Raw genomic sequence first — 20545 nt, 5'->3', positions numbered from 1 at the left:
ATCAGAGCTTACTTTATGTTTCAGAACACCAGAACTCATTACAATTACTCTCACAATAATGTTAAAAATACTATTGATTATTCAGCACCAGTACAAACATTCACTGACACAGAATTATAGCACTCTTCTTTAAGATCAAAACCACTTTTGACATTATGGGCCAAATTCTTTGCTGGCATAAATGGGTGAAACTCCATTAAAATGAATGGAGCTCCTCCCATTTACTCCATTAGGTAATTTGGTCCTATCATCCCCCAAATCCTGTTTTATAATTAAGGGGAAGAATCCAGTCAAAATTTAATAGAAGAATTTGAACATGTAATCATTAAACATATTACTAAACTAACAGGAACAAACCAAATGTTGTGAAAGCCGCAAAACAGAGAAAATTATTGGTGATATTTAAAGTAAAGCCAGCTGAGTTCTCCGATATTGGGTGATTTCTCCAAAACAAATAGCTTTTATTCTCCATGAATGTACAACTTGTTTCTTTTGTGCAGTGCTTCTGCTTGTAATTTTTAATTAGCTAGACCCATCCTTATCTTTGAAGAATGACTGAAGGCATACATGCCACCGGATATACTTCAACTAAATATATTTAGGTATGATTTTTATAGGAAGAAAAAGACTCAATCAGCATAATAATCCTGAAGTCTAGTTTTTATCTGTTTCCTGTTTAACAGAAATTGTACTCTACATAATATAATCTGTACATTAAAGATATCATGCTTGCAGTTAAAAATCTCAAAAGACTTTAGACCTACAAATAAAAGATACCCATTTTATCCTTTTCTGAGACACTGACCTGTATCCTCATTTAAAAATGAACACCACATCTTTATGTTATTAAATCTTTGTTTTGATCTGTTAGTATTCACCAAAGTGCCATTTTATAAAACCCCACACTGAATAGGCAAGGCTGGAGGTAACCATCTGCAGCTTTAGAGTCTGCGTTTGAATTGATGAAAAGAGCTTTGTGTTTTCATTGCCAAGTTTGATTCTTCCAGTCATTAGGCATTCCCCTCAGATCGCATCAATGAAGCGGACTCTCTTACACCCATGTGTTAAATTCTCTTCTCCTCATGGTTTCCTTTGCCAGCTATACTCCAGAAAGACTACTGGGTCTTAGTCACATTCTTCTCACAGCTGTGTTAAAAAAGAGCATCAGAGCGTCTTCCCAAAACCCATATGTGTATCTGGTCAGTCCCCTGTCTGGGGGTCACCTCACATTGTGGTGTGATTATTCAAAGATTCATTCTTGTTCTTGAACTGCTCTGCTCAGATCATTCTGAGAAAGATTAGACCCTCCAGTGGGCACTAGAGAACGTCTTGGACATTGATGTGAAATGCACACAACTCCTATACTCAGAAGGCAGATTAGTTTTACTTTCAGAGGCAGAGGAGTCTAACGTTTATTAAATGTTCAGTACTCATTTCTTTTCATTTTCACATTCTTTTCATGTGTCAAATGCCAGTATAAAATGAAAAGAGAAATATTCCTTTTTGTGTCTCTCATTAATGGACATATTTATCATGCGAAGCAAAGAAACAAAACAAAGTTTTATAGTAAAATACCTGAAAACATACAGAGCTTGCACACCAGAAATGCAATGGGAAAATGCAGGACTGTGCAAAATGGATATGTTCTATTAACAGTAAGGGTTATGTTGGCAAGGAACATGCAGGAATTCTCATTCTATTTTACACTAAAAAAAATCACCAAAAAATTAGGCAAATCACTGGTAAGATTAAATATATCTTGTGTAGGGTATTGTAATTCCCTTTGCTGAAATTACCTAATTATATATGATGTACTTTAATTTTGTCTTGCATTTTTTTCCAATTTAAAAGCAGAAACAGGGTTTTTTTAAGAAAAGAACTGAGCGTCAGTAAACAATTACAGAGAAAACAACTAAGAGTGTTATCACTTTTATATTTTCTTAGTCCATTAAGAAAACTAACTTGGCAAAATGTATGTACAAGCATTTATCACAGTTTGTGTTTATTTTCTTAGATTTATATGTTAACAACCAAAGTGAATTTCCGTTCTAATTGTATGTATGTCATTTCAGTTGTATGTGTAGCAATATTTTGTGTGCACGCACGCACGCACACACACAGCGTCAGACCCTACTGATCTATCCAGTGTCATTAAATTACTCTTTTACCAATAAAAACCCATAACTAAAATCTCATACACTTAAATTCACAGTATCCTCAAGACTAATGTTATAGAAATGGAGCTCTTTCTAGGGAAAATATATCATAACCACATCAGTCTTTACTATAAATTATTAACATTGATTTAGCACTATATTAGGACCTCTTCCTGCTTTTAATGAACTCGACAGCCACTGCCAATCCCCACTAGTTCCACCAGGGCGGACCACTTTAAAATCCAGTGTGGACTTCATATGATTCAGGTTGGCAGAGGCACAAATTAATTCACAGCATCTTCCAGTTGGCTTGGCCCCACCTCCTCCAAGTCAACCCCACTTCCCTTTTGGGGCTGCAACATCTGGGCCCACCATCAGAGCAAATTTTTAGGGGCCTTCTGCCTATGTGTCACCATTTCAGGTGGATTTATGCCACTGCCCCAAATGCTTTGTTGATCAAAATGAAATAAAAAATTTATTTATCGAAAATTATATTTATTTTTACAGTCTGGTAATTACATATACTGTTGCAGACAGTTTAAATATTATTTAAGTCCCTAAGCAGAGCAGGGCAAATAAAAAATTTGTTGGTTTACTGGTTATTCTAAAAAATTGGAAAAAATTCACTTGGGGTTGAACCCAAAACAATTTTTTTTCCAATTGTTGGCAAAACAAAAAGTTGAACTTTTTTGCTTTGTTTTGGATCAAATGAAACCTTTAGTTCTACCCAGAAATAAAATACTTCATTTAGAAAATTTAACATTTTTAATTAAAGAAAATTAAAGGATGCTTTGAAATGAAAAGATGTTTGAATTAAAAAATAAAACCTTTTTGTTTTGAAAATGTCAAAATTAAACAGGATTTCTTAAAAAGTTTTTTTCCCCACAATGGAAACAATTTGGAGAAATTGACACAAATTCACAAAATGTTTCGGTGTTGCCAAATCTGTTTTTTTGGCAAAAAAACAAATTTGCTCAAAAATTTCTGCCCAGCTCTCTACATAATAGATCTTATCTATTAAGTTAATATTTACTCTGTTGCATATATTGCTATTTATATATTGCAATGCATTGAAAAAAAAAAGTAAGAATTTCATTCTACCTAAGTATAAAACTGTACTTTTGCTATATCCAGGTTTGCTATAAACAAATTCCACTGTATCCCCTTTCTGGCTCACAACTGCTGCTTCACATGGGGTGGAATCCAGAAACTTTTTAGATGCTTTGTGTCCATATGCCAAAGGACAGAGCACTAATTTATGTGAGATACTACATTTAGAGAGCAACAATTACAGGTAAGTAACTTAATATATACACAAATGAATTAAATCCAATAGTGCCACCTTCGATGGAGAAATGAAAGCTATGCTGTTTTCTAAACTGTTGACATAACATATATTGTAAGAATTAAGATTTATTTTAAAATCTTAATTTTTTTATTCATTCTTCAGTAATGTCAAAGAACCGGTCATCTAAAGTGTGGTATATGTCAATCAATGACATTAAGAAAGAAAGATTTGCTTGCCAGACTTGATTTTGACTTCTATTAATGACATGATGCTCTGAATTACATTCTTCCTTAATCAAGCTCATGATTATTTCCCTTTTTAACTGTAAATCCATTACTAATGTAATTATAAAATAACACTGAAAAAATAAAATAACTAGCACATCACCAGAAAATACTTCACTCACAAATCAGCATTACACTTCCTTTTGGCAGTTTTTTAAGATGTTATGGAGAAGAAAAGGTAAGCCTATACTTTGAATTCTCAATTGGGCTATGAAATTTAGTTTAATATTTTAAATATAAATAAAAATCTCTATAGGATAATGATAAAAATAAATACTAATATAGCAAAAAGCCTTTCAGCTGATAGGTTTTAAAACTGTCAGTCCTTTTTGAAATGTAGAACATCCTACATCTTAAAAAAAAAAAAAGTAAAGCTAACAAACTAGTTCCTGCCTAATTGCCAAACACTGATTTGAATGAAGCAGTTGAGGTTACAAAGAAATTGTGAATTCTCAGCCTGGTTTCCCTGCTGATGAGCAGGAACTGTCTGTGTAGTTCTCCCAGAGGTGTCAGTGGAATCTCTATAGTGTCACACAAGGGTTCTTAGCTCAGAGTAAACACACTTTCCACAAACTCAGCTGCTTAATCTGTTTGCAGGTTGAATTATAGGATGGGGGTGGATGACTGGGTGCTGGGAAGATGCACTGAGCATTTCCACAGTTTCTTGATAAAAAGGGCATGCTATTGTCATCAAAAGACTTCAACCAACTGTTTAATTTTGCTAGAGGACTGATTTTAGCAATAACCTGAAAAATTTCCCAAGTAGTTAAGCATGTTAAATTGAATGAATTCTTTTCGTTATGGCAGTGCATTGGCACCACTATAGTTCAAGTTGTGTCTGCACTTCTGTTCTGACCACTGTGGTTTCAGGGGATTAAAACATGACTGAAAAATATTATCTGGGACAAATATTGGCCTATAAATTCCCAGTTTACAAATAGCAAGTGTTTTTTCAACTAAAATGAAAAACAATAGCATGACAACTTGAAAATGATGCTAGTGCAAAGGAAGATTTAATAGATGTTTGGACATGGACCATGAGTCCTCTACGTTCTGTACAGCACTGAGCAGTATTGACACTGAACAAATAATATAGATAGTTTATATTAATTTGTCAAAAATGATATTAAAAAGCAACTCCTGCATATGCACCATATCTATTTTTCATAAGGTTATTTTAATTAAGCACTGTAATTTATTATTTAATTTATTTATTTAATTATTTTAATTAATAATAGTCCAAGTATATGCATGCTTAATATATATAAAAGATTAACCCAACAGGGAAAAAAACTTATTGGGTGCCTGAAACGAATTATGGACTAATTTCTGGTTGCTAAGTGAGTATATTACACACACTAGGAAACTTGTTGGCAGATGTGGAACAAACAGGGAGAAATGTTGCCCTGATTCAGGCATCACCACCTAAAAAACTTGTAGGGAGTTCATTTTGGAACCCCCAGGTGTCATACAGGTGCGAGCTGGGCCAAGCAATGAAGAGGTATAGTCTGCACGTTTGCCCTGATCCAGCAATGAGAATTATGGGCAAAGAACTTACAGGTAGAATAAATAAAAAGACAACTCTTAGGATTTTGTCTGTATATACAATATATAACACTAGACCTATGTTTTGATCTCAGAACATTAATATGATCAAGAAAGTAACAAGACGGAACAAAATAGATCACATCTTTCTTCAGAGGAGGTGGGTGAGTGTACTTCACTGAGAAATAACAGTACCTTCAGAGAACAACAGTTTAATCCCCTTTGATTTCAATGAGAGCAAGAGTAAATTTGGAGTCTTCACATTGGAGACCATAAAGTCAGAAATTTAGAATTAACACGCACACTTTCCTCTTAACAGTATACTGTATTCTTTCTGTCTGCGTGATTTATTTCTCACAAGGCCAAAAGTGTCTGTTAGAGGAGCATTTATAACAACAGGTTGGATAGTGTATAATCTTGAAACTTGTGAAACATATACTAAAGCAAATATTAGGAGTATATACAAATAGTTTAATTTAAATTCACAAGTTGAGTTTGACTTGTAGTGGCTGTAATAATTCTATGTACATTATTTTAAAGCTGACTACAAAGTCATATCTTTGTTTTATCAGCTAGTTATTACCCAATATTCAACTATCGCTTGTAACTAACCATTATCCAAATGACTAGTCATTATGACTGTAAGATCTCATGGGTGAAATCCTGGCTTCACTGAAGCCAATGGGAGGCTTGCTGTTGACTTCAGTGGAGCCAGGTTTTCATCCAGAGTGTTGTACAGTGATTGTCACTAAGATATATTTCATATTCCACTTTCACTATATAAGTTTGTTTGGTCAGCTTTGCTGTGTTTCCTCTCTAAAAACCTGCTAAATGGAGCATAGAATTGTCTGTGTACTAACTAGTACATTGTTAAAAGGGAACTTATAATGGACTTCAACAAAGCTGAACTCCAGGGTTCAGAGTTTAGCAGCCTTTTAACAAGAAGTCTTAAGTTACGGAGCACTGTCATTTACCTGAACACAGGGTCCAATCCAATGCCCACTGAAGTCAACAAGAGTCTTCCCATTCATTTCAATAGGATTTGGATCAGACTCAAACACCTGGCCTGAAATGTACCAGGTATGAACCAGACAAAAACTGATATATATGTACATTGCAAATATTCTCACATGTAACTATAAATTGTTGTAGACAGTGTTGTTGTAGCCACGTTGGTCCCAGGATATTAGAGAGACAATGTGGATGACGTAATATCTTTTATGGGACCAAAATCTGTTGGTGAAGAGCTCTGTGGAAGCTCAAAAGCTTGTCTCTCTCACCAACAGAAGTTGTTCCCATAAAAGATATTACCTCACCCATGTTGTCTCATGTAGCTCTAAAGGCAAATATAATACTGTAGCAGGGATTCCATGTGTTCCAAGAACACTGAAAACCATTCCAACCTAACAGAAAATACTTTAAAGCCTCTTGTATATGTATAAAAGCAGTGCCCATATGACATTAAGGGAAAGCACATCATGAATCCTACTATTTCATTACAATGCTGTTGAAATAATCATCATCTAGAAACCTTTAACACTTGTAGCCATGGATGTCAGAGTTCTGGCATGCGAGGATTTAATTTTGCTCAGTCACTTATCCAAAATGATCTGTCCCAAACTGAAGAGTGGTTTTACAAAACTCAAAGACAAGTTGCTTAGAATCTAGAGAACATAAAAACCTATGGGGCTGATCAATGGCTGCTGGATCTGGGCCAACTGGAACAGGCAAATCCCATTCAGCTCATTCCCCCCAGTTTCTGCACCCTTAAAGAATACCTCCTTTAAATCCTTTACCAATCCATTTTATCTGATCACTATATCCCTTCCCTGTGGAATACCTGCACTGGACACCCGTCCCACATTTACATAATGATTTGCAACATCATAGACTAACTCCCATTTCATGTTTGCCCCCAGATAAGCCGCTTCTCCCCCAAACCCGCTGTGGGGAAGACAAAAACTCCCAATCTGGTGGTGAGGGAAAAATTCATTCCCAGCCCCCCGAGAAAGGAGCACTAGCACAGCGCCTATAGAGAATCTCGACAAAACCCAGTCTTTCACCATTTCATGGGTGGGAGGGTGGGTGCTGCTCTGTCTGGTCCAGGTAAAAGAGGGCTTTTTCTCCACTGGCACGGACTTACATAGTCCCCCCTCTCTTTTGGTCACATGGGGGTTGTTGGGTCAGTGCCCCTATGCTGACTTGGTCTACAACTGCCGCAGAAAGTCACTCCCTAGCTCGCTAGCCCTTAAAGGGGCGTACACGTTTTCCAACAAGCCAAACAACAACCCCTACCCCTTAACGTGCAGTGAAGTCATTCTCCCAGAGGCAGGTTGGTTACACAGCGCTAAGGCAGTAAGCAGTAGTAGTGTTTTGTCACTAAAGCAGCAGAAGTGACTCTTGACTACAACAAGAAGCCAATTTGTGAGAAGCCACTTTTAAACAGCCACTTTTGTGACTACAACCACACTGTAACCATCAGGAGGAATAATGTCTCATTTGTCTGTCAAATGACATTCTTCCAAATGTAAAGACAACTGACTTACGTTTGAACTTTTTCGTTGGCCTCTTGTGAAGCTTCTAAAGCTTGCTGAAGCTTTAATTCCATGTCTGTTCGCTCTGTTAGGGCTTGCTGCAGTTGGGTAGCTAGCTGCTCATTTTGGCGATGTGTGATGGTTACAATATCCTCGCTGCTTTTCAGTGCATCTTCATATGTACTAAGAGTACAGTTAAACTGATCCTTAAGACTCACTTCTTGGGACAGAGATTTGTGTAAACTGGGAAAACAAAAATATACATTTTATTGACTCACAGTATAAGCTTTGAGTTTGAACTGCAAGAATACCACACTTAAATTATATTAATGTATTTTAAAATATTACACGTATATCAATATAAACTAATTCTGGAGCAAGATCTTTATTATAGAACAAAACAAGAAGACTGAAAATGCAGAGATGTAACACTGAGCTGGAAAATCTCTTTATATTAATTTCAAGGAACCTATAAACTAAAAACAACATATAATTTTAAAAGCTTCTTTTCAAGTGTACAGAAGATATTTAAAAATTCCAAAAGAAAAAAAACCGTGAAAAACTCAGATTTAAAAAAAAAATAGAATACACCCCAAAATTAACTCTTTAAAAATAAGATCTGTGCCACATTTAAGCATAATTTTTCTATAGGTTGTATGATAAAGTTGAATGTGTGATTTACAAGAAATTGAGTTAATCACCATGAATTATTGAGTGTGCAATGGAAGAGTCAGCTGTTTTCTCATTAAATATTGAAATAAGTGAGTAGAATGAAACAGAGGGATAGATTCTGATGCCCTTAACTCATTTTGAACAGCATGAGTTGCCCCATTGACTTCAGTGGGATTACTTGTGAAGTAAGTTATGACTCAGCATGGGTAAGGATATCAGAATATGGTCCAAAGGGAGTAAAAATACAACTGACTAAAATAAATTAATGAAATTAATGTGCTTTTCTGAAATACAGTTTGCACAGGCTAGCCCAACTCCAAACCATCTCAGTCAACTTTTCAGTGTCAGAAATCTCAAATCCTTCCTGATTCTGGTATAAATAAGGATAAACTGATCTTAAATAAGTTTTTCTATATTAGGTAGAAATATGTTACTTATCACTATCAGATGGCAATCACTGGGCCAATTCCATATCCATAACTCCTTGCATCATGGTAATCACAATTTCTTGCCAAGCCATCCACAGCCACCATTTTGGATTCATTTATATAATAAGTAAATCACCTTTAGCAACTATTTCACACAGAAAAACCTCTATCAGCCCTGGCTATGCATTCATCCACTGTATTTTATATGACTTTGGGACTGTATTCATGGAGACATTAAGTCATGGAGCATGGTGGTAATAATTCTTCATTGCAAGATCTGGTATACAGTATTCAGCAACTCAGTACCAGGAAGCTACGGACAGAGTTTAAAAAGCAGCAACAAAAGTGTCTATATGTGCACAGCAAAGAAAAACCTGCAGCTGGCCTGTGCCAGCTGACTTGGGCTTTTCTCCCCCCCAGCATGATTCAAAGGCTTTATTTCTTCAATTGCTTACAGGTTGGGATTTCCATTTTTAATATTACATTAAAACAAAAATAGGAGCTTTTCACACTAAAAGGAGAGGGAAAGACGCTATCTTGTATTTCTCCCTGTCCTTGTGCCAGCTGGATTTCTTTGAACTCTTGGAAATAGTGGAAGGGGCAGGACTGTTTCTGTCATCCTGTTTCTGAAACAAGTTGGAGTAGGGTGTGAAGAGAACAAAGGTTAATGTGAAGAGTACCTGTCTGGATATGAAGCCAAAGCAATAGGTGAGCTGCAGCTAAAAGGGTTTTCAATGCAAACCTTACTGTCTCTCTGAGCTCAGATTGTGGGGCTGTTTCATTGCTGTCTAGACTTCTGGGCTCTGGCTGGAGCCCAAGCTCTGGGACCCTCCCAGCTCACAGGGTCCTAGAGCCCAGGCTCCAGCCTGAGTCCAGAAAACTACACAGCAGTGAAACAGCCCCGCAGCCTCAGCCCAGCGAGTCTGAGTTGGCTGGCATGGGTCAGCTGCGGGTTTCTAATTGCTGCGTAGACTTACCTAATGGGGTTGAAGGGACTGATTTATGAGAAAAGATTAAAAGAACACCAGATGAGGAGATTGATTAATAACTAAGGGCTTGTCTACTTAGCGATGTAGTGTGCAGCAAGCCAGGGCGTGACTCGACAGTGCACCAGGTTGCTGAGCACTAACTGGCCATGTGAACCCTGCAACCATGTGCTAAAAGTTCTGTAGTGTGCTTTGATGTACTCCCGTTTCAAATGCTGAGTAGGGAACATCCCTGCACTGACCAGGTGATGGACTAGACAGTAGGTCTGCTCCATTTCTATTTTCCATTATTCTATCATTCACCTGTGTGCAAAACGGGACCAAAAGTAGAAGAAATTCAAGGAGCACATTTACAACGAGGTGGTAGAAATAAAAACATTATAATGAGTAGGCAGTTTATATCATAGTTTAGGGTACTTCAGAACTGCTGCCTGTACACGAGAAACTGATGAAAGCTGTTACCATATTGATGAATATGACCTGAAGTCATGTCAGAATGATGACTATGAAAATATCAACCATTCTTTAAAGTGTATTGTCCTAGTCTCCTATCTGAAATGCAGGGTGAATAAAACACGCCAGCCATACTTTGCATCCAGGGTGCTGGTATGCAGTGGCATATTTATTTCCCTTTCCTTTTGTTAAAACATTTATACAGAAAACATCCCCCCGTCAAGCTATATAGCGAAATCACATACAAATTAAAATATAATATACATGCATAAGTAAAATATGGATGAATTAATAGAAATTGAAAAGTTAAAGGTTAGAACACAGGTACGTCATTACACCTAGCACCTGAGGTTGTTTGAAAATGGTGTGAAGCACCTATTCAATTAAATCACGACATTTTGAATATATCCATAATTTATGAAGGGACATGACAAATCCACAGAGGAGAGGCATTAAAAAAATAAAATCATATTAGTAGCTGCATATAAAATATATTGACTGATGTTTTATTCTAGTGGGCAACTACTGAGACCTACTAGAAAAAGTAAACAACAACATTTGGAAGTAGTGCTAAAAGCTGCAAATTGAGGATGCTGTTGCTCATTTTTATACTCCTCCACCAAGATTTTCAAAAGTGGCAGCCTTTAAAGTTAAGCCCCTCAGGGTATGTCTACACTGCAATTAGACACCTGTGGCTGGCCTGTGCCAGGTGACTCGGCTCGCAGGGCTCACGTTAAGGGGCTGTGGTGTAGATGTTTGGTCTTGGGCCGAAGCCCAAGCCTTGGGACCCTCCCACCTTGCAGGCCTCTAGAGCCCAGGCTCCAGCCCAAGCCTCGATGTCCACACTGCAATTAAACACACCCTTAGCTGGCACGGACCAGATGCGGGTTTTTAACTGCACTGTAGACATACCTTAAGTCAGTATTTAAGTACTGCCCCTGATCTATGTCTGGGCCCCCTAGATATTATCATAATTATCATAATCACTCCCATAACCTTATTGGTCGTTGGGGCACCATCAGTGATGAGCAATCAACCAATTGTCTCCACCCCTGATAATTGTGTGTCAGTGCTTGAGTCTCCATGGAGTCCATTCCTGTCCACTCTTTTATGTCCTGTTATGGACGGGAAAGTCCATTTCCTATCCATGTCTTCTTCTGTCTACCTCTTCTTCTTTTCCCCGTACTGTCCCTTGGAGGATGATCTTGGATAGGCCAGATGATCTTGTTACATGGCCGTAACACTTCAGCTTGCACTTCTTCACGGTCATCAGGAGGTCTTCACATGACCCAGCGCATTGGGTGATGATGTTGTGGACCTCTTCATTAGTGATGTTGTTGAAGTAGGAGCTACCCAGGATTTTACGGAAGCATCTCATCTCTACTACCTGTATTTTCCGTTCAAGTTCTGCCATAAGGGTCCATGTCTCGCACTCATACAGAAAAATGGAGATGACCAATGTGTGCAGCAGTTTCAGTTTAGATTCCAGGGAGATGTTCTTATTCCTCTCAAATTGGCTTTAGCTTTGCCACTGCTGCTGCTGTTTGCGCAGTTCTTGCCTGATTTTCTGCCTTGGATCCTTCATCTGTGATGACTGCCCCCAAATACTTGAACTGTTTCACTGTCTCCAGCTCTTGTTCACTGACGGTGATATGTGAGTTGATCCCATCACGTTTGTTTGTCATCAGCTTGGTTTTCTCTGCACTGATTTCCATGACATATTTTGCGGAAGTTCCATCCAATCGTTTCACAAGGTTGGCAAGTTCATCTTCGCTGCCTGCCAGGCCATCAATGTCATCAGTGAACCGAAGATTTGAGATTGTTCGCCCCCCAATGCTGATTGTGCATATGTAATCTTCTAGGGCATCAGTCATTATGAGCTCCAAGTAGATGTTGAACAGTGTGGGCAAAAGAAGGCCGCCTTGCGAGACTCCAACAGTGGTGCGAAACCTCTCTCCTGTTGTGCCACTGATGAGAACTGCACTGCTGGCTTTGGCATACAGTTGTTTAATGTTATCATAATACAAATAAAATAAAATAAAACAAAAATGACAACATTTTGGGGAATCCTCACCTGCCCATAAAGGGGAGATTTAGAGTGTTTTTGCACTGCTGTTTCATGGCCATCTATCTAGCCCTATACCTATTCTACATCAATGCATTACCTTTGTCTTATTGATCGCTTTATTTGGCAACATCCAGGAGACCTGAGATCTCAGTATGTTCTTTAGTCTTGATAACATTTTTGCATTTTGAACTTTGTGAAGAGAGTCCTGAGACTCTTGAGATAACAAGTGATTAGCTAAGGTAGGATCTGAGGAGCTGATGGAATAGTATCCCAAAGGGAGTAAGTCTCTCTGATAACTTTTTGTGACAGATTTCTTCAGGCCTGAACCTACGAGGCCTACAAGGCACATGCATCTGAGCTATTTTTGCTGCAAAAGAGGGTTAAAAATTGGTCAAATTTCGATTATTAAATGTAAGTATGTTTAATTGAAAGTCCAGCAGCCATTAATCAGTCACTAGAATGGACTCCTCTGCCACAGTCTGGTATCTTGGACTTCTGCCACAGATAATCCTCTGTTCTTGTAGTGTTCATTCCATAGTGTGCAATTAGCCCCTTTGAGAAAGCTTTGTCTTCCGCACAGACAAGCTTTGCCTCTATTGTAGAAAGTTCCCATGTGACATAGGAGTGAAGTTGTTGACCACAGTCTTCATCCCAGAACCTTAGTCAATCTTTTAAATACCCTGGACCCAGGCCATTGAGCGCCTTGATGATAAGGACCAAAACCTTCGATGTCCTACAGGAAGCCACTGTAGGGGGAGCAAAGGACAGGTTTGATGAGCTTGCAGGAAGTTGCTGAGGAGATCTGCTGCAGCATTCTGTACTAGTTCAAATTTCCTAAGTGCTGAAGGTGTCATGTATAGATATATTGCATTGCGGTAGCCAAGCATGAATAAAGATAGTTTTCCAGGATGGGATGGAGTATCCTAGCCAAGTGGAGGTGGTAGAAAGCATCACTAGCAATTACTTCTGTGTGAAAACTTAGTGTCAGTGAGGAATCCAGGAGCACGCCAAAACTGTGGACAGAACTTACCAGTTGTGGCTGTGTACCTCCAAGCGAAGATTGAACATGGTTTGTAAACTCTTCAGGTGGTTTCCTCTGCCTATCAGCATCACCTCCATCTTGGTCAGGTTCAATTTCAGTCAGCTGTTCTTTGTCCATGAGCTGATCTTTTCCAAGCACAAAGTCATCTTGGTGGTAATCATGTGGTTGTATGTGGTAAAAGATATAGACCTGTATCTTATCTCCATATTGCTGGCACCTGAGTCTCTCATTTCACCATTTCCCCTAGTGGCTGCATATGGATGTTGATTAGGACCGGAGAGAGAATTCTTAGTGGAACTCCATGAGTGAGGGATCTAATAGTGGAGGTGCATTTTCTCATCATGACTCATTGGATGCATCCCTCTAGAAAGGAATCAAATCATTTTTAGTGCATTACTCTGGACCCTTGCCATCTCTCTGTTCACAGTGTTGAATGCTGCAGAGAGGTTCAGAAGGACGAGACTGATTATCTGCCATCTATCCATTGACAGCAGATCATGCACCAGTACCACTAAAGCGGTTTTGATTCCATGTCCTGGCCTGAATTCAGATTATGCCAGGTCTAGGATATTCGCTTCAATTAGATAAGCTTAAAAATGGCCGTTGGCTAGCTTCTTTATGAGCTTGCTCAGGAACAGAAGTTTGACACACTGAAAAGCAGTTGACTAGAACCAGTGTATCCAAGGTGTTCTTTCCAGTGTTGGTCAGACTGTTAATGTGACCTTAACTCATGTAATTTGTGGAGGAAACCACACAATAGCAGACCCCAAAGTACTCCTAGACTTCTAAGTGCTAGGCACATTTCTTTGACCTTGCCTTCTCCAATAATATATACACATTCATCTGTTGCTATATATTATATAAAAAAATCCAAAACAAAATGCTTGACTGAACACACTTCTAACCCTGGGAACAGGACGAGAGAACAAACACGTGACAGATGTTGGTCACATTGGTTAATGCACTACTTGGAGATGCTCGGATACTATGGCAATGAGTGCAGTATAAGCACCTATATAGAACAGAACAGGATATTCTGGATTTGCTGCCTTAATTCTGAATTTTCCTCTCTCTGTGTGCGTGTGTTCAGATTAGTGATATATTTTTAAAGAGCCTCTAAACATGTGTACCTGTTATTTGCAATGCACACCCATTCATATGTTCTAATGTTTCTTTGCTTCCACATTTGTGGATTTTATTTTCAAATTAGTGCAGCTGCAATTGTTGTGGGTGCCCATTGTTACTTATTACACTATACACCTACATATTTCTGTGAATAATCTGAATGTTTCTGTTGAGCTTTGATATAGAACTGGCTGTTCATAATGTTCATAAGAAACAAAGTATACAGGGTTTTGTACAGAGACAAGGTGGGTGAGTTAATGTTGTTTATTGGACCAACTTCTGTTGGTGATAAGAGACAAGCTTTTGAGCTTACACAAAGCTCTTCACCAACAGAAATGGGTCCAATAAAAGATATTACCTCACCCACCTTGTTTCTCTAATATCCTGGGACCAACTCAGCTACAACAACAGTAGGGTAGCTGCATACAGGGTTTGGTATAGGCATTCACAAATCTGTGCATCCTTAAAACTCAGACAATCCCGGCACGTTGCAGTCTTGCACCAACTGAGAACAAGACAATTGCAATGGTGGACTCATGCCCAACCTACAGAGGAAGGCACACTTCTATAGCAAATTTATAGAGTTGAGGCTGAAGGAACAAAGAGCAGGAGGCCAACCATGAATGAGGTTGGAAGATGCAATTTTGAGGGATTTAAGAAGCCTAATTCCTTCCTTACTGACTTTTGCCACAGGAAAAAGACTTGCAAGAGACTGTTCAAGATGGAAGTTCATTCCTATGTGCCACCAAGGCTACATCATAGCCATGTGACTCCGCTGCTGCATCTTTGAGATACCCCTTCTGACTAGGTAAAACTGAACTTAAATTTGCAGAATGGCTGCATTTTGAATCGTGCCGTCTTTGTTTTATCCCACCATTAAAAGTTATAGAAAAGATTTTTCCTATCTTTTATCTACTATTTATTGTCAATTCATGTAGTCTAGTCTGCCTTAAATACTTACCAATTGCTTTTGGTAACTAAATGACTTTAACTTAATATTTGCAATCATCTAATTGTTTAGGTAATACAACAAATACTGAGGTAACCTTATCTATTAATCAAAGGTAGTTAAGAGTGACCTCAATATATAAAGAAAAAAGATGTTTAAGATGTTTTCATGTATAAAATCTATCAGACAAACCTGATTATTTTACACATAAAGGGCTAAATTAACAGCTGCACCAGACCAGAGCTTAGGCTCACCGGGGTCAAATGGAAGTGCAAGTTAACTTCTGCTGGCTTGTGGAGGCCACTACATTAACTAGAACTGTTAGAGGCCAACGTATTGTGGCACTTCCCCCTACATAGGGAAGTCTTTGTGAATGGGTGGAGTAAAGCCAGCTACACTGGCTTTATGTCAACTGAGAATTTGCCTATGTCAAGGGTTTACAGCAGCACAAAGTCTCTGGAAGGGGTCTGAGGCTCTACCACAGGGGTTTAAAAAGGTTAATTTTTTATACTAAGTGTGTGGTTCTAACTACACTAGTTTCAAAAGCAGTGCATATTTTTGCTAAAAACTGAGCACAATTTTTTTTAAAACCCTGGTTATATATTAAAATATTACAGCTATTTTAACGCAAATTAAACTTGGTAGGAAATAAAAAGTAGTAGATATTACCCTCCTTTATTTATCCTTATTATGAGCCGGATCAAACTGTTTCTAGATCATGTGAGGCTCAAGCCCCAGAGCTGCATCCTACAAGGTGTTGAATGTGTTCTGGGGGTGCAAAGCCTCAATTCTTACTGACTTCACGGGATGTTGAGAGTGCTCAGCAAATTGCATGTTTGGACCTTGATTCCCCTGCTGGGTCATGGTCCAGCACCGTGACATATGCAGTCGGAGGCCTTAAAAATCTGTGCTGTCATGGTTGCTTGACTTTACATCAGCACACATACCTAAGAAAACCAAATGGAAAATATATACATGGAAAATAAGATTTGCTTTTTGTTAGGAGTTGCATATAAAAAAAATAAAGGGCACAAACAAAACCAACCCTCGCTTCATGAATAGTTTTAAAGATTTTTTTTTTTAAATAGGAAAAGCCCTCCCTGGAAAAGAGTTGTCTGCCTATAATAGCATATCACTTTGCTCTATTTGATAAACTAAAAGAATAATAAAGATGAAAGGAATAAGAATATTGCCTCTGAAAACTGAAGTACCCAGTAAAGTGTTCACTCAGTTAAAAGCGATACTTATGATATATCAGCAGTCTGATAACACTGGAACGTATAATAACACAAGCAGAATAGCCTAAAAACAAGTTCAACTTAATGACCATCCTGTGCTATTTACTTTTATTTTTGTCTCCAGGGAATACTGTTTACCTTGCTTTAAAATTTATATGAGTCATTGTTATGTGCCTTTTTTAATTAATTTGAAGGAAATAGTCATTTGGGAGAGACAGCGGAAATCAATTCTGATTCTATATTGGTAGCTACTGTGCAATGTAAACCATATGTCCTCTCTAATTAAATGTAAACATGTTCAGTTCTAAAGTCCAACAGCGATGACAACAACCACTAGAAAGGATTGCTTAAGCACTGATCAACTGATTCTCCTGAACCTTTTGTTCATACCGTAGGTGCGCTTGTGCAATCTGTGGCAGGGTGAATGCCAGTTGTAACTGACTTTATTTTAGGTCATCTTCAGAGAAAAGAATTGACAAGCATGTGGAGTGTTCTGTAATACCTCAAGTTACTCATTAACTATGTCCTTCTGATAGCTAATCAATAGCATCGCATGGAGCCAAACACACTGCACTGAACTGCCCCTCTTCCAAAAGCCAAGTCTTGGTAAATATTTAATGGCAGTAAAGGTGTTTTGAGTCTTATCAAACAGATATGTTAAAGAACTCTTAAAAGAAACTTTATCTTGTTTCTCTCTGCATAAATAATTTGTTCTGTTACCATACAGTCCTGATGCAAAAGCACTTACATTAATGCATTCAAATCAGTGCTTTGGAGAGAGAATACTGAGTTTCACTCTGTGTGGTGAAATAATGAAAATAGCTCTGCTGTCACAAAATAACAATGAAAAATCAAAAAGTTTACTTCCTTGGTAAAATGCCAGCTCCAAATACACAGGAACCAACCCAACCCTTTATACTTCAGTAGTAAATACTGCATCAGACTTGTTCAAAACCTGTTATACGAGTGCACGCTTGAGGTTCTCTGACAAGGTTTCTCTTGTTATAGAATCTCCACGACCCTCTAGAATCAGAACGGGCCTGGATTTTCATCCCTTAGCCAATATAGGGGACAAAAAAAATCCAGTTTTCAACAGTTGCCTTAGTTCCTGCATATTTTTATTTCCCATGACCATCCCATACAGACAGTGGATATGTTCCCCCATCAACTGGAAACATCCTTAGCCACCGAATCTCATTTGGACGTCTCCCATTTGTCATGTTTTTCTCTATACAAGCAGCATGTATGGACTTTTCAAGCATTTAAGCCCTGATACATCAAAAAATAGTATGTGGGCTGGCTGGTACACGTTGCCCAGTACTCAATTGATTTCAAAGGGGTTTGCACAGGTACACCAATGTGATATCTGTTGCAGGATCCAGGACTTAGACATTTGCCATTAGAGGATCTGACCATCAGGTAAACCTGTGTGTTTTGAAGACATTGATTCATCAACAGTCTGGGGAACATAAAATTGAAAGTGCTTCCGCCTCTGAAATTTAAAACACTAGAACACTAAAGAAGTATAAGCCCTTATATTTATATTTGTAAAGGACCTCTTCACTGCTCTAGAAGCTAGCTATTCAACAGATAAAAATATTGATTCATTATATTTTGGAATGATTCCAATATACACAGGTAAATCAGCCACCCAGGAGTTTCCAAATCAATAATAATCTAAGAAGAAAACAATATTAATAAAATAATAAAAAATATAAATCAATCAAACAATAACAAAGTGCAGGGCATTATATGGGAAAGAATGAGCAGTTGAAGAAAGGAAATCATTGTCATTAAATGCTTTGCACTTAACACATTATTACTGTTATACAAATCAAGCATAAGAAAATATTTGTCACTGGTGAAATTATGGGTCTCATGGTTTGGGCATTGCAGTGAGGTTGCTAAATCTGACCCTGAACCAAAGCAGAAAGAAATTAATGGATTGGATTGAAAACCAGCCCTGCCTTCCATCAACATCAAGCCTGGAAAGGGGAAGGCAGGAGTCTCTCCAGATGGAAAGAATAAAAAAGATGGAAACGTACTTCAAAGCTAGGCTGCCCAAATAGATACTGAGTTTGAGCAGAGATGACCCAGTGGGTGGGTTGAGCAGCTCGGAAACAGGGACTCCAGTGGTAGCCAAGCCTGGGTGAAAGACTTTCACTGAACTACGCTATCTTATTATTCATTTGTTAATAAATACAAGTGGTCAAAACTTTTTGAAATTAAGTATTTAAATTTAAAAATGCCCTATCTGACAATGAAATTTTTCACTAAAAATTGTCAGTTTAAAAAAAAACATTCATGACATTTCATCAGAAGTGTTATTGAAGATATTATAGGAATTCTTCATTTACAGAAGCCCCTTTGATAACAATTTTGATGTTTTCAGTAAAAAACACTCCAACAATAAGGGTTGGTTCTGAATCCTGGAAAACAAAAATAACTTTGAAATTTTGGTATTTTTCACAATTTCCTCCTGCCATTTTTCACCCAGCTCTATCAATAAAGTCAAGTCCCAGGGATGGAGCAAGCTCTGATGCTAACCAGGTTGTGTGGACTGTGTCTGAGGGGTTCTCTTCACTACCATGCTACAGCGGCGCAGGGGCATTGATGCAGCTGCGCCAATGTAGTGCGTCTGATGAAGATGCACGATGTTGATGGGAGTGCACTCTCCCATCAATGTAATTATCCATCTCAACGAGAGGCGGAAGTTATGTCGGCAGGAGAGCGTCTCCCACTGACATAGCACAGTGTAGACACTGCTTTAAGTCAACGTAACTTATGTCGCTCAGGGGGTGGCTTTTTCACACCCTTGAGCAACATAAGTTACATGAACTTAAGTGGTAGTGTAGACGAGCCCTTACAAAAATCACCTGCTCAAAGGCATGCAATGAAGGTCAACTGCACTTTAATCCTTATATTTTACCTAGGGCTTGCTCCTGCCAAACCCTTGCTCATAGAAGCCACTTTGTTAAGTGGACATATAGATCTATGAAACAAAAGACAGCTGAAATGCCAGCTCAAAATGACGAAAGGGAGGGGGAATGCCTGGGAAATCTAATTTGTTGAAAGTCTGTTCACCAACGTACCAACCATTACTGAGACAATTGGCAGACTTGTCTGGGCCATCCCCCTGAACGCTAAGGCATTATTCGAAGACTTGGAGTGGGAGAATGATCTTGTGGTTGAGGCACTGGACTAGGATTCAGAGATCTGGGTTTAATTCCTGCTTCTGCCACATGCCTTCTATGTGACCTTGGGCAAGCCACAGCCTCTTTGTGGCTGAGTTTCCTTTCTTCAAATGGGGAATAACACTTCCTTTCTCCCACACTTTGGCTGTCTGGTTTACTTAGATTATAAGCTCTCTGAGGCAAGGACTGTCTCTTACTGTGTATATGTACAGCACCTAGCACATGGGGGCCCTGACTGTGGCTGGGGCCTTTAGGAACCACTGTAATACAATTTATTACTAATAATGAGAAGACTTGAGTACACATATTCACTCTAGGATCACGGCCTTAGTGACTCACAGGTAGCTTATAGGATATGAACTCAGTCTGCCATTGCTAAAGAAAATCAGAGAAGCAGCAGTAGAAGGCTCCAGGAAGTAAATGCTGGAAGGGGGCTGAAAACAGATCTTGTATCCTGGAGCTTATAAGACAGTTGCTCTTCTCTTCCTTTTTTCCTGCTGAGTCTGAATGCTGAGCTGTTTAAATGATGTGGGGAAAAACCTATGCTGTCATGTACTATAAGCAAGTCTGAGTTAACAGGAAG

The 20545-nt window shown here is 38.5% G+C and overlaps 1 protein-coding gene across 3 annotated transcripts in view; it reads right to left on the bottom strand.

The window, feature by feature from the left end:
- MIPOL1 (mirror-image polydactyly 1) overlaps window positions 1-20545 on the bottom strand; it is a 286091-nt gene that overhangs the window by 26445 nt on the left and 239101 nt on the right. For all 3 annotated transcript variants that reach the window (XM_077819074.1, XM_077819076.1, XM_077819075.1), the window contains one exon: window positions 7820-8050. In XM_077819074.1, coding sequence (XP_077675200.1) covers window positions 7820-8050 — 231 coding nt within the window. The remainder of the gene's footprint in view (window positions 1-7819; window positions 8051-20545) is intronic.

This window comes from Eretmochelys imbricata, chromosome 6, assembly GCF_965152235.1.
Source record: "Eretmochelys imbricata isolate rEreImb1 chromosome 6, rEreImb1.hap1, whole genome shotgun sequence".
NCBI lineage: Eukaryota > Metazoa > Chordata > Testudines > Cheloniidae > Eretmochelys > Eretmochelys imbricata.
The sequence above is the reverse complement of the archived record's forward strand: the minus strand, read 5'-3'. Positions and strand labels throughout refer to the sequence as shown.